The 12,204-nt window shown below is 48.5% G+C and overlaps 2 protein-coding genes across 2 annotated transcripts in view; both read left to right on the plus strand.

Moving 5' to 3' along the window:
* LOC147679832 (uncharacterized) overlaps window positions 1-12,113 on the plus strand; it is a 107,186-nt gene extending 95,073 nt beyond the window's left edge. The window contains exon 6 of the mRNA XM_086942480.1: window positions 11,767-12,113. Coding sequence (XP_086798606.1) covers window positions 11,767-11,979 — 213 coding nt within the window. The 3' untranslated portion in view covers window positions 11,980-12,113. The remainder of the gene's footprint in view (window positions 1-11,766) is intronic.
* LOC147679831 (uncharacterized) overlaps window positions 1-12,204 on the plus strand; it is a 553,220-nt gene that overhangs the window by 128,946 nt on the left and 412,070 nt on the right. The gene's annotated exons all lie outside the window — the stretch shown is intronic.

A 12,204-nucleotide genomic window follows, 5' to 3' on the forward strand; every position in this document is an offset into this window, starting at 1 on the left:
CCCCTCATTAACTGTAGCAGGGCCATGCGCTCCAAGGGGACCAATTCCTCGCCCCCCAAATGCACCATTAACACGCCTGGTGGAGATTCACCCCCGTCCAATAGTTGCTGAAGTACGCGGTGCACGCTACTCCACTGCAAGTCGGGCGACACTATCCACCTGATTTTTGGTTGTTGCAAAACCATGCTTCCATTCTTTGCTATCAACCCACCGGGCTACCCTTTGGATTCTCCCATTTCCTGCCACCCGGACCGATTTACCTACCAAATAAAAAGATGCAGACGTGTAAAACACGTTTACTACATATCCAGATTATACACTGCCACCCGTACAATTGGCTTAACGTCACATACATATGAACCACAAATGCCCGCCAATCACCCTTGTTTCAACCGCTTAGGAGCGTATGTACAGTTTGTAACAGCTGGAGTCCCAGCGCCCCACCTGCTTTATATTTGCCACTGGCAGCCCTGCCTGAAAAGCTGTCGTCGCAGCACCTATCCTAAACGAATGAGTACACAACCTTTTCCCCCGTCTGTTGCTGCCAGGTAGCTCTAAGCAAGTGTGCATGACGCGCCGCCGCCGGTACCTGGTCGGGGGGGGGGGGGGGGGGGGGGACCGGCCACAAACGAACTGCCACCGCGAACTTTGGGGAGACCCAGATGCACCCCAGGGAGGCCATGTCAAAGCCTACCATAGGCTGGATTTACCTTGCCAATTCGTGCACCTAGTCAACCGGCAATCTGGCCCCCTGCTGACGTGACGCTGTCTATACTTAGGGAAGCAAAGTTTGCACTGGCCCCCTGTCTCCCCTGTGCAGGGAATACCCCCAGTTGGCCTGAAAGAAGAACGTAGTCTGCCAGGCCTGCGAACAAGGCTGTGACCCGTCGTTCCCAAATGACAAAAGTCATCCCAGCAATGAGGCACCCCTTCCACAACGTACGTGTCCTGGAGTGCCCATTTGCAGAACCACTGAAAGCCTTGAACAAGCACCGGACATACCGCACCACATGGGCATGCATTTATCATAGTATAACTTGCCGACTAGCTTGAAAACCTAGCAGATGAAGGCTGCTCAAGTGGACTGGTATCACTTGCAAGCTGAACAATGTCTGCATTGGCCAACCAGGCCCCTCTGTCCACCCACCAGACCAGATGGGATGCTACATCTGGCGGGCAATCTGACAATGAGCATGCACCCTCCTCCCGGGCAACAATGACCGAATTCCCATGAGGGTATGAAAGGCTGGCATAGTCGCCCCTTCCTCGTAACATCAGATAAAGGAGCTACCAAATCGCATCTCGTGTAGCTCCGCAGAGCTGGCCGCCCCCCCGATGACTGCCACTTCCACTGCCAAGAGTGGCCATTCTTCCTAGTGTACCTATGAGTGGATTAAACCGACTGTGATGACATTTGCTGCTAATATAACCAGCCTAATCGCCACCAGGCTCTGAGAGGACCCTGTAATCAGGCTGCCTGTCTACGAAGAATACCTGCCCTTGGAGTGTCCAAGTGAAAGACAGACCCTACTACAATAGGGAGTCAAGGTGCCAACGACAAGTTGCACCCACCGGTCCCTAAGCCTCTGCTGCACTTCGAGAGAGTACTAGGTAAAGCAGTAGCCAAAAAGCACGAACTGGACAGCCCTAGGAGTTCACAATCAGCTAGAGGAGTTCAAAATTAGCAGCCTGAACCCGTCCAATCTTCTAACAAAATTCTCTCGCTGTGCATAGAACGTCAGCACCCCCACGAACCCTATCAATAGGATGCACATAAGGGTGCCTGCCAACTTGTGTCGGAGATCAATATGCACTCCCAACGTGCGCTAATCTTCGGATTTGTCGAAGGGGGCCGTGCCCCATAGCACCATAGTGCGCTATCTATCTCCCCTATAGAGAGAGGCTCCCTGGCGCAGCCGGGCCCTGGCAATAACATTTGTTCCCCACTAGGAGGTTCACAAAGCATGTACCAAGTGACACAATGTATTGCTAGGTTATAATGAAGTGGTTTTAGGGATATAGTCAACCCCATGCCTACTACCAAATCAGTTGCAATCCCCACTTGCAACAAGGCAGGCCGAGACTGTCTCCCATGTTGGGTGACCCCTACAAGTCCCCTAAAGCTCGATCTTCCATGAGTGAAACAAGCAAACGTCCCACACGGGGATATTAATGACCTAGGGGAAGAACAAAGGAATCCCAGACCCTAGCACACTGCCCACCGTGTGCCAAGATCCTTATCCTGTCAGTTCATGTGGCCTCCCAAGGGTAGGGCTGTCCTCCAGCGTTGTTCCTGCATTAGAGACAGAAGACATACATTAAAAGCTTTCCCCCCCTTTATCTACCAATCTGACCAATCTGTATTCTCTGCCAAGAGAGGTCCCTCAATGCCCCCCCCGCTATTCAGGCCAAGCCAGTACTGAGTTAATAACCGATTAGCTCGCATTACCTGCACACTCTGAAAATTAATAGATGTCCTTCTATTAGTGAAGGAGACCATTCATTTAAGAAATACCATTTCCTTGACTCAGGAAGGAACTTCCCCAAGGTGTTCTATGTGTCTGAGAATCTCCCCCTTATTGCAGTTTTAGCCCTCTGACTGGCTGTGGTCCGCTTTAGTAGCATGCACCCGTCACCAATCTCTATCAACACATGACGCTACATCCTACGTCCCCTTCTTCGTCCCGGTACTTGTGCGACTTGCACCAGTACCTACATAACGTTTGACTGTCTGCCATGATTGTACTGATTACCACACATGTACTATATACACTTTAGTGAATCGCACCCTTGACCCATTCTTCTCCTGTAATGTCCATATTAACTTCTTGTCCTGGTCTGCTCATTTTGTCACATTGCTTCACCTAAGTAGCGTTGGCCTTGTAATGAGAGCACCTAACGTACTTTCGTGTATCAGTACTGTCCTGTCCCCCTGTGATGCGCGCTGACTTGAAAGGCAAAGTCCGCGCCCTCCGAAACCTGCAGCTTTTAACTAGAGATACCTGCAACTATGTTCCTTTCACCTCTGCATATTAAACCAGACTGAGAAATCTGTGGCGGGCCTCTGGACTTGATCGATTATTTCAGTCCTTTGACGCTTACAGCTAGGTTTAATTTGCGCTTGCCCCCAAATAATTCGGACTTGAGTAGTTATGAGTTTTTGCACTAATTACCTCACGCAAAGCAATTACATCCCAGTAGGCCTGCACTGTCCCAGTTTAAACTTTGATTCATTCCTAGCATGGCTACCATGGCCCCAGAACATCATGATAAAATTAATGAATGAAGGTCAATTCCGCAAACCTCAATGATGTGCTTCTGACTTGCACAATGCTGATAACCATCACCATTAACGCACCAAACCTAATGATGCTATAACACCACCTACCCCGTGTTTGTGTGGACCTGAACGCCATGTAGAACACTCATGCTAAAATGGTTGCAAACAAAGTCATGCACCACCCTCCAATGTACTTGGACACCTTACCAAACCACACTATGGGTCAATTCAGTGACCTGCCATGAAGTGAGCCACAACGTCCTCCTCTGCCCGATTGACTGCATGGATATCAAGCATAAATGTCAAACAAGCTACACTCTGGTGACCCAGTGATTGCTACTTTTTTAGCTGTTTGGTCCCGTTACTTTGTACAAGTGCCACCAATGCCTCCGTAACGTTTGTTCTTGTGTTTAGAGTGTCTTCCATTTAATGAACATGCAAACGTCACTAAAGTTTGAAACCCACTGATATCTCCCTCTTACCTAGTGTTATGTTCCGGTACTTGCACCAGTGCCACCATGCCTACATAACGTTCTTTCTACTGAACTGTGTATCCCCAGTTAAAGTGACATGCACATATCACGGTTCTATTGTACACACTGACAGCTACCACTTCACTTGAAATTCCGTTCCGGTGATTACACAAGAGCCACCAATGCCTGCGTAACGTGTATCTATTCTTTGCGTTCCTTCCATTTAATGTAGTATTATCCCTACTTGATATGACAAGAGGTCAAACAAGGGGCCCCATTAGCAGATGCATAAATCCCCTATTACCGCCGCCCACTGACAAACCCTCCAATAGTTAAAGTGATGGAATTTAAGTGGGCACTCTGAGTGTATGTAAAACTCCCCCAGGCAATGTTTGTGGCCAACAGGAAGCAGAGTTCGCCATCCCTACTGGGGTTACAACCTAACCTAAGTGGACAGTTGGGATCTTAGCCGACATAAGGATAAGTATCCTAGTGCATTACCATGAAATGTCCAACATGCCTACCGTTAGTTTTTTTTTTTTTTTTTTTTTAGTGTCTGCCACGTTTTGCAGTATGCACATCTACTTGTCCCTTATCCGCCTTTGTGACTTGCACCCATGACACATATCCTCCTGTAAAGCACTGTACGCTACCTCTTCTATTGGTAGCTCGCGTTCGTCCCTTCGCTACATGTAACTTAGCATTTGCTTATGTAGTGTGCCACGTATAGCGCTCTCGTGTATCAGAATCACTAGTATCGGACCGGGCAATATAAAGGCATATATCTCCCTTTCCTATGTATAAAGGAATAACTATATCACCAGTCTCTGCATTGTGAGACATTACATCTTGTTCGTTAGCAGTCGTAATTCTTTTGTATGCATCCTAATGTAACGCATTTGATCCTAAGACCTTACGTACTGTAACCGGTTCCTATGCAAAACGGACTGGCCCTTCGAGACAAAGTTTGTGCTATATAACATTCTATTAAATAAAATAGCGAAGGGCTCTTTTACCTATCCCGGAAAGGCCGTGCTATATAAATTATATATAAATTATGCATAAGAGTGAGTACATGATTGTCACTCGTCGCGGGATGCGGAGCTAATCAAATCCAACCCCACTGCGAAGTGCGGCAGTGGCTAAACATCGAACCTCAAAGTTCCCTCTGAGTTCCTTAAAATTAGACTAAATAGACCCAATGAGCATACCAACACATACACTGCCCTTAATGCAGTTGCCACTCATCCAAACCGATTACCGTACGTGAGCCTAAACGTGGCCAGCCTTGTCCAATCCGCCTTTCACACATTAGCTTGCCCGCTATCCTGCAGTAAGACACAAGAAAAGAGTCAAATCCCCCCTACCCCCCACATGTAGTGTGTGTTATCCTCGCGGGTGGCGACCTTCTCGTGCAGCCGTCCTGCAGTAAGACAAAGAAAAACGTTAAATCCCCCTTCCCCCCCCCTCCCCGCATGGCACCCGTGATTAAAACCTCCAAACCAGCAGCCCGACGCCCCCCCCCATTATATAAATTACTTAAACGAGTGCATTAACGATTGCAAGACAAGTGTTCACGTTGTAAATTAACCTCGAGTGAACAGAGCTGTTCCTCAACTGTATTGCCGCCTATATGTACAGGTGCCTAAAATGCAGAACCCGTCGCCCGCCACAGGCCCGCCGTGCAAGCCGCATTCCGAGACCCGCCCCGGGCCCTAAGGTGCAAGGCGCGGACGGCCACCCCAACGTACCAATAAATACATACGAATCTTTTCAATGCGTGTTTAATTTTGGCACAGTAGAACACCACTTCACCATGTAACATTTCCCATAACCTCGCGCCTCCAAACATGAATTCGAAAACACTCACTATACTGCGCTGCAAACCCACCCACATAGCGCTTACCTCCCATGACGCGACGTCAAAGCGCATCCTCGGCTAGTAGCACAAACGCCCACCACAGGCCCGCCGCGCCGGCCGCATTCCAAAGCCCGCCCCCCCCCCCACCCGGCCCGAAGGTGCAAGGCGCGAGCAGCCACCCCACGTGCCCCCCGGCAGGCCCATACCTGACCCGACCCCCCCCCCTGAGGGCCCGAACAAGATCCCCGCCAGCCCTCCTGCCGCCCCCCCCCCCCCCGCAGCAGGCTGCATTCCAGCAAGCCACATTCCAAGACTCCAAGACCCGCCCGCCCCGTCTCCATCCCTAAGGTGAGAGGAGCGGGTGGCCGCCCTAGTGCAAAAGCCCCCCAAACCAAAGCACGCGAAAGAAGCGCTACATCCAGGACACCCAAACAACTTGGGAATAACAACAGCAACCCTTCGCTGCACAACATCAGCTGGGAAATGTCCCGCCACTCACTGTCGCAGCGAAGGAACGCCCCCCCCTCACGTGCGCCCCCCCCAAACACAACCCAATCTTCTGCACAATCCCAGTAGACGCGCTCAAAACAAAACCCTGCAAAGTGACCCAGAGCGAAAACCAAACCCCTCGCCACATCTGTCCCAATCCCGCCACAAGTGCACATCCCCACTCAATGCAAAGCACGATGTTGTGGCGGCCCTTTTCCCTTGCAGTTCCACATTGCGCGAACCCGGCCCCAAGGTGCACGAGCGCCTCAATGAGCTCCAGCCGCACCACAGACGGACACATTCATCCCAGGCACAGCGAGACCACGCAATCCACCCAGAACCACAGGATGTTCAAGCCCCCCCGCCACACCCGAACCCAGCCACCCTGCTCAAAGACGGCCGCTCCCGCCGCCCAGCCACACCCTCTCCCCTGGAGGCGCACACGAGCGACGCGAAACATGCACAGTGAAAACACCTCAAAACGTCAACGGTGACAATGGAAACTAAACCTTTACTCAGCAAAGCGAAATGCTGTAAGCGCGCCCAGCTCTTACCACCGGGCAAGCCCCGCTCCCCCAGCCCTCCCCCTCTCATCCCATGAGCATCGCACAAGTCCCTCACCTTAACAAAAGAACGCCGGGCAGTCCGGGTCCACGCTGCGGGATTCTCCAGAGGTGGGGGGCGAGGGTCTACGCGCCGCTGCCCAGGAACAAAAGAGGACGCCTGACCCTCGCCCCCCGGGCTATATAGCCCTCCCCCCCCTCTCCCCCAGGACAGGAAATGACCTCACGCGTGGGGGGATCCCAGGTTGTCCACTGGCTGACCACCGAGTCAGCCAACCACTAGACCGCTAAGGGTCCGTGCCATCCTATGGCACTAAGGATGGCCGCCCTCGCAGGTAGCCACCTTTGGTGTCCCGGGGCAGCCTGTCAATACCTTTGTTTTAATAGTTAAGCGTCTAGAAGAGAGTTGTCACGAAAATGCTTACTTTCCATGGGCCAAGACTGACATGATGTCAGGTATTTGCAGCACACACAGATAAGGGGAAAAGAGAGAAACGCATAATATTTCTTAAAACATCCTTTCAGTCAACATTAGGGTCATATTGTATTAGGGAACATTTAATTGTGATAAACATACTAGGAAATAATGTCTGAGACATGCTAATGCAGTGAAATGAATGCCTCTTCCTTCCATCACTGCTCGTGAGGTGGCGTGGGATGACATCTTTCTGGAGGATAGGGAATTTCACCTCCCTGGTGAAGGAAATGGTCTCTCAGTAGACCCAGGGGGTACCAAAAGCATTGTGTTCTCCATAGTTTAACGCCATAGTATAAAGGCCTAATTAGAGGCTTATCTGAAAATCCCACACTCATATTACCCCACAGGTCATTTGTTTTTCCCTGGCTCCCATCTGCCAGATCCACACACCAAAAGAGGGTTCCTGTATGCTAGACTGCAGCCCCCACAGAGCTGGAGCAGTGACTCTCTGTGTTAATCTCTTTTTTCACAGATACCCTGGACATCCACATGTACGCATCTGATGGAGAGGATCTAATGGTTGGCAGCACCTCCAAATCATTCACCATCCTGGAGAAGTTTCTAGAAGATGACATGTTCCGCTCTGTCCTGGAGGACATTCTTGGGGGCTCGGAGTCACTCTATGAGCTGGAGAAACTTGTACATGACCCGGAGTCACTCTCTGGGATTGAGGAGTTTCCCGAAGCCCCAGCACCACATCTCCGTATGGCCAGACTTGAGGAGGATGACGCCTCATCGCCCACCGCACTGGAGAGTGCAAACGCACAAGTCAGAAGAGCATTTCGGGTCCTGGGTGGGAACAGCATTGCAGTTGCTCTGAATTTGTCAGGGACAGACAGCTACCTGGCATGCGGGGCAGGGACCCCACCCTCGTTGACTATGGAGGTGAGTGATGGTGGTGGGGGTTCTATTTCTAGTGCAGAGCATGAGTGGAGAGGAGCATTATGCTGCATGGTAAATTAAAGGCTCCCACCCTCTTAAGCCTGCACTAAAGTGATATCACATTGTGACCATATCACCCAAAACAAAAAATTGTGATATACACCGTATCATTTAGCAGATCACCAGCAGTGGGAACGATAGCGGTTGGAAGGAGGGATACAATATTCTAGGAGCGAAAATGCATCAGGATTCTTCAAGGCAGCTCTTGTTCCTGAAAGAAACCGGGGCTCCCTTCAGTACTACCTTCTTCCCCTGAGGTTTCATCAGCATTCACAAAGAGAAGGGTGGTACAAGGAGACACCACCTCCTTTGAGAGGTCACTAATTCATCAATTATTTGTGACTGCAGTTGCAATACAAGATATTGATACATTCCACTGTGACTTGCAGATAGGCGGGTCCGCCGTTTCACGCCCACTGCTAATTGCAATTCGGAGTGAATCATAAAGCCCATTTTGTGTGTCGGCAAGGCTTTTCCACCCTGCAAAATTAGTTGAGTGAATAGAAAAACGCCTTTTTCAAGTCGCAAACCCCGTGATTTTGCAAATAGCAGGGTTTGCATTTGCAAAATGGCTTTGTACATCTGGCCTTTTAACTCCTCATTTGAGTTGTACCCCATTTATATGCCGGCAGTGCTCAGGTTTGTTTTGTTATTTCCCCTACAGTTATTCCCTTCTTTCAGTAGCAAATATAGGATTTCCTTGCAGTTATCCAGCACTGATTGGCCCCAGGGAGGGCTTTGCCATATGGGGCAGATTTCCACCGGCTCGGAGGGAGAAAGAAGAGGAGCTCAGCAGTCTGCTCTGCTACCCTCCTGTCGTTGTGTCTGACAGTAGGTGCACCACACAGTAGTACATACATTGTGCATCCAGAGGTCTGAACCTTTCATAGTGCCCCCGACTTGCTTGTACAGTGCTATATGTTGTATTGTGTGTGTGTCAAAAGTGAGGGTGTCACATAACTTCTGCCACAACTGATTTCCACTGCTCATACTGATAAAGAGTCTGCCCTTGAGCTCTGATGGAGGCTCTACTAATCCTGCTGGTCCACATGTCTTCTTCTCATTGGCTGAGAGTTATAGAGGGTGAACTCCTGGGTGGAAGAGTCTGGGGTCAGAGTGATACATTGCAGGGTTGTCAGGCACTGCTGCCTGCACTTGTTCCTGCCCTCGCCTTTCGTGGTCGGCAGCCCCTGCCTGTGTCTTCCCTTGGTATGTGAGCCCGGCCTAGGTGCGGGTGACCATCTGCCTTCTGCCTCAGGACACAAAGTACTACAATCCTAAACTTTGTGACTCTTGAGCCCCAGGGAGGCCTAGCACAACACAGTCAGGCTTCACAGGCCAACCGGTTACTCACCGCACCACATCCCACTCCTTATTCCATGCAAACCTCCACCTACTACCAGCACCTAAACCACCATGAGCCTCACAAGGTTCAGGTCCTTCAAACTGCACAGTCCTCTCCTGTAGCTTGACATTGTCATTCAAATCAGAGACAACAGCAACCTTCTAGATCTCAAGTGAGCCCTTTAAACTCGCCTTAATACACTCAGAAACAGCATGATGGAAGCCCGGCTCATTATCTCCTCGTGGCCCCACCAGCCACCGTGCAAAACACAGCACCATGAGCTGTCCAGAGACCACAGGGTGTGAACATGAACATCTCTACGCTGTCTGTTATTTCTAGGTTTTTTGATGCTTGAAACTATGTTTCTCTTTGATCATCACAGTATCTGCAACGTTTCTATATGTAGTCACCCAGCAACTCATGAGCTCAAGTCCATATGTACCTCCTTAATCCCATGTCATGTTCCGCCATTTTATCAAAAGGACTGTAAATTTGCATTAGCCACAGACAAAAGGCAGTGACCTCATTTACGCTGACCCTTTCACATTCAAGAGAGATGTCGCCCATGTGTAATATGTTAACAATATGCCAATGTGGCGCTCAAATGCTATTGTGAACATGTGGATAGTGCCAGCTCTTTGGACGAAGGGTGAGGGCTGATGTTCAACTCGCGAGGTGTCAGGAGCTAATGGTACCTCAGTCCTGAAGAAATGTGGAGCAGTTCTAGAATCGGTGAGGCAATCTTGGGTTTATGGTAAACCCTCCAGAAAGAGAGATGTCCTGCGGAGGGTGAGGTGTGCACTACGACTTACATTTATTTTTACTTTTTGCATAGTTTTCGCAGTGAACAAACCAGGTTTTGTGGTCATCGGAGGTCTATACTATTATACTATACATATTATCCAGATGGATATTTCAAAAAAAAAAATATTGTTTGAAAAACCGGAATGAAATGATTGGTCAACCTCTTGTCTTTTCAGATAAACGTAAATGCTGTATGAATGCTAGGGTTATAAAAGCATAATTTTAAGTAATGTGTGGAAAATGTCACATTATTGTACTCAAGTGAAGAAGATTTACACATATAAAGCGGGATCAGCTCATTTAAGGTGTGGATAGAAGTGGACCTACTTCAGAAGAATGTTTACTCAATCCATGCAATGTCATCTTTCAACCCAGTAAGATGTGATCTGAGTTTAAAAATCCATTGTTAATCTCTGGTGAATCGTCTCCCGGTCGTGGAGCTTGGATCAGGAATGAGATGAGGTTTTTATAGTATGATCCATTTGAGGTCATTCTCATTATGTCCCATTTCAAGACAGCGTCCAGGTTTTTGTTAGTTGAGCTGTGGCGGCTTATTATACTCGTGTTTTCTTTTCATCGGATTTAAACATTTCTGGTTGACATGTCTACAAATCATAGACCATAAGGCGAAGTAATATGGTAGGTCCCTTTCTCTGTGTTACAGTTGATGTGGAGGAAGTTCTCAGCTCCCCAGTCCTTCTTCAAACTGCTGATAGCTGCCCCGGTGCCCTGTTTGCAATCACTTAGGGGACACAGGTCCAGCTTTTCGCTTTCCACGGCCCCCTGCATACTAAGAAATATATGGGAAGGATGCCCAGAACACGCACAGCTGCCCTGGCACAATTTTGCCGAGGTAGTTGTCTGCATTCTCATGGTGATCCTCACGCCGTACATCTCTAGAAAAACAATGACATTCTCTGAATTATCTAAAGTTAAAGAGAAATTAAAGAGAGTGTCAATAGTGACTGCTGCATAATCTAGAATGAAATGAATTTCAAAGAGTAAAGGCACTGACACAGCACCACATTACACAATATAAAATATAAAAATTATACATAAACTTGCATATCGTTGAAAATTGACGTTTTCTTCAAACAAAAAACCTAACGCCATCATAGTGTACGCATCAAATAATGGCACAAAAGAAGCTCTAAACCTGAAATGAGAGCTCGTGACCATAACAACAGCCGATCAATTATGTCCTCAGAGCTGGAACTGACTATATTTTCACACAAAGAAACAATTGTGGCATCACTATTTAAATTCACTATCATTATAGCTACTTAGCTGCCCAGTGATAGAAACTCTTGAGCATTCATCAAAATGGCTCCTCTATATCTCCTTCACATACATTATGCTCCTTCCTTCAGGGATGGTGGGGATGGGAGTTAAGGGTACGCGAGTACAATGGGGTTGGGTAATAAGGTTAAAATGCGACTTTTTCTTGCAAAATATATGTCTTAAGCATGCAAATTATGTGCAGTTAAGTCTCTTTATATCACTCTCTCTGTCTCTCCACCATCCTCGTCAGACGCATGAAAAAGCTCCGGACAATGTGGATGACGATTCCGGAAAACGCACCCTCTTCTGGCACCGTATAGAAAACAGGGGGAGCAGCTTTGAGTCCGTGCTGCATCCGGGTTACTACCTATGTACACACATGGGTCGCAAGGCCAGCAAATTGGAGCTGTGGACTGACCCTCAAATACAGAAGGCCATTTCCTATTTCAAGCTGTGGAAATGAAAGAACCCCAGAACTCGACGGTGTACAATAAACTCAGGCTGTGGACAATGGCAACTCAGGATAGGTAGATCCTCCTGAATCAAGGAACAAGATGTCAAATAATCCAGGTGTTTCACAGCCTTGGGAAAATAATAAACAAGCATTTGCAATACAATCGGTCTCGCATTTGGAAAAAATTGATTTAATTGCGTTATAAATGATATTGTTTTTTACTTATGTTTTTTG

Source organism: Lissotriton vulgaris, chromosome 11 (genome assembly GCF_964263255.1).
Source record: "Lissotriton vulgaris chromosome 11, aLisVul1.2, whole genome shotgun sequence".
Taxonomy (NCBI): Eukaryota; Metazoa; Chordata; class Amphibia; order Caudata; family Salamandridae; genus Lissotriton; species Lissotriton vulgaris.